Source organism: Terrapene carolina, unplaced genomic scaffold (genome assembly GCF_002925995.2).
Source record: "Terrapene carolina triunguis isolate 2854851 unplaced genomic scaffold, T_m_triunguis-2.0 Scaffold193, whole genome shotgun sequence".
Classification (NCBI taxonomy): domain Eukaryota; kingdom Metazoa; phylum Chordata; order Testudines; family Emydidae; genus Terrapene; species Terrapene triunguis.
In genome coordinates, this window is record NW_020664544.1 from 7,586,317 (window position 1) to 7,588,702 (window position 2,386).

The following is a 2,386-nucleotide window of genomic DNA, read 5'->3' on the forward strand; positions in this document are numbered from 1 at the left end:
GGGATCCTGACCCCCCCGTCCCTCTCCTCCGACCACCAGACCCCGCTGCCCACCCCACACCTGAGCCAGAAACAGAACCCAGGAGTCCTGACCCCCGATCCCTCCTCTCTGATCACTGGACCCTACAGTCCCCTCCTAGAGCCAGGAACAGAACCCAAAGATCCTGACCCCTTGTCCCTCTTCTCCAACCACCAGACCCCATCCCACACCCGAGCCAGGAATGGAACCCAGGAGTCCTGTGCTTCTGCTCTCATCCCCAGAATCTACCCACTCCCAAAGGTGGGACTAGGACCCAGGCGTCCCAACTCCTGTTCCGCTGCGCTAGCCATGAGCCCACTCTCTCCCCTGAGCTCCAGGAATAGATCCCAGGACTCCCTGCCCTACCCTGCTCTAACTATTAGACAACACTTCCCTCTCAGTTACCTGGCACTTGACTTTGCTCCCCAATGAGCTGTGAGCCCCTGGCAGGGTCCAGCTCAGTCCCCTTCCAGCTGCGTGAGCCCCCGTTTTGCCCCCCTGGGCTGGTCTCTCATGCAGTGGCTGGATGACTGGCCTGTTTTCCACGTTGTCTGGAAGCAAGACGCCCCCCCCACACTCCCCCGGAGGGACCAATACTCACATGGGGGGTTTCTTCGGCTCTCCCTGGAATTTCATCTTCTTTGAGGAGTTTGCAGAGCACGGGGGGGCCCTCATCTCACTCAGCTCTCTCTGGAGGGGGGACAGAGACGGACGAGGTGAGGCCAGTCACCGTCTCAGCAGACGCCTCTCCCCCACCCACCCCCCGCTCCAACCTCATAGACGAAAACTTCAGGCAACAAGGCGGTGGGTGTCTCCAGCCACTGGGGCAATCCCCTGCCCGAGAGTCAGGGATGCAGCGGATCAGAGGCGGAGTAACAGCCCCAGAGGAACCCCACAGCCCTGGCCGCAGAACAGATTCTCTGACCCCGGGGACGCACCTCGTAGCGCTTCTGATCCTCCGCCGCCTTCTTTATCCACATCAGCTTCTCCTTCTTCTCCATGTTGTTCCAAGTGGCCTCCATGGCCTTCAGCGCCTTCCCCCGGTCGTTCTGCGGCACAGGGAGACCCGGCAACGCTCAGGTTACGCACCGGACTCCGGGGTTCTACGCGCGACTCCGTCACCGAGCGTGGGCAAGTCGCTTCCTTGCCCCGACCCCACAACATGGCGATATTTACGCCCCCCTCCCCCGGCGAGACCAGGTGACTGATATTTCTAGGGGCTGTACAATGCAGCACAGGGCCGGTTCTCCTCCATAACACCCCCCCCCCCCCCCCCTCGCCCCCCATCTCCTTTGCTACCGAGCACCCAACCAGACCTATGCCCAGTCCAGGCCCATCCCAGAGAGGTCAGATCTAGCAGGCTGCCCCGAGCCCACAATCAGGGAATGTCCCGTTCCTTCTCCAGCAGGGGGTGTGATGGGTGGGGGTGTCCCTGTCTCCTCTCTCCCCCCCCCCTCCAACTCCTCACCTTGAAGCGAGCCAGGTAGTCTCCAATGACGCTCTGCTGCCAGATCTCCTCGGCTGTCTTGGGCGACTCGGGCAGCTTGGCGCGCTCTTCCTTGTCGGAGCCGTGCTTCTTCTCTGACTGCGCCTTCATGGCCGCCTCCCGGGCTTTGTACTTGGCCTGAGCAGACACACAGAAGGCTGGTGGTTAAGGCCCAGGTCTCTCCAACGCAGTCCCCCGGCCTGGCTCCCCTCGGCAAATGCCCCCGCCCCCCCCCCGCCGTCCTAGCTATGAAATAACCTGGGTGCGTGTGAGCTGGGCCCCCATGTACCCCCATCCCCCCCTCACAGAGATGAGAGGGGGAGCAGCATCTGGGCTACTAGATCTGTGGGGGGCTCCCCGGGGGGTTGCACTCCAGCTCCATCAGTTCCCAGCGCTGTTTGGGCAGCAGCGAGTCGGCACCTGCAGCAGCCTGCTTGGAACTGCCAGTGGAGGGTGTTTCAGGTGGGGGGGGGGGGGAAGGGGTGTCACGCAGGTCAGTGGGTAACTGCCCCTTTTCTCCTCTCCCCATCGCTGTGCCAGGCACCAGAACACGTGCCCGCAAGGCACATGTCCACACACCTTCCCCGGATAGTCTGCATAGAGCAGCGGTCCCCAAACTTTTGACCTCTGTCAACCACCCCCCTGGAGCTGGGGAAGGGAGTGGAGCCACGGCTCTGGGGGGGACGGGACAAGGGGGGAGGGACAGACAGGGGTAAGGGGGCCGAGGCTGGGGACGGGCGTGGGACTGGCAGCTGGGGCCCCGGGCATGGCCTGGAAGCTGGGGTCAGCAGCCAGGGCCAGGAGCAGAGCTGGGTGTCGCTCCCTCCCCCCAGCTCTGCCCCCCCCCCCCGAATGTTCCTCTGCGCCCACCTAGGGGGCGCA

At 63.5% G+C, this 2,386-nt stretch overlaps 1 protein-coding gene across 5 annotated transcripts in view; it reads right to left on the minus strand.

The window, feature by feature from the left end:
* Positions 1 to 2,386, minus strand: part of UBTF (upstream binding transcription factor) — a 28,801-nt gene that overhangs the window by 4,287 nt on the left and 22,128 nt on the right. For all 5 annotated transcript variants that reach the window (XM_026654840.2, XM_026654841.2, XM_026654842.2 and 2 more), the window contains 3 exons: positions 1,487 to 1,642; positions 957 to 1,067; positions 620 to 708 (listed from right to left, as the gene is read on the minus strand). In XM_026654840.2, coding sequence (XP_026510625.1) covers positions 620 to 708; positions 957 to 1,067; positions 1,487 to 1,642 — 356 coding nt within the window. The remainder of the gene's footprint in view (positions 1 to 619; positions 709 to 956; positions 1,068 to 1,486; positions 1,643 to 2,386) is intronic.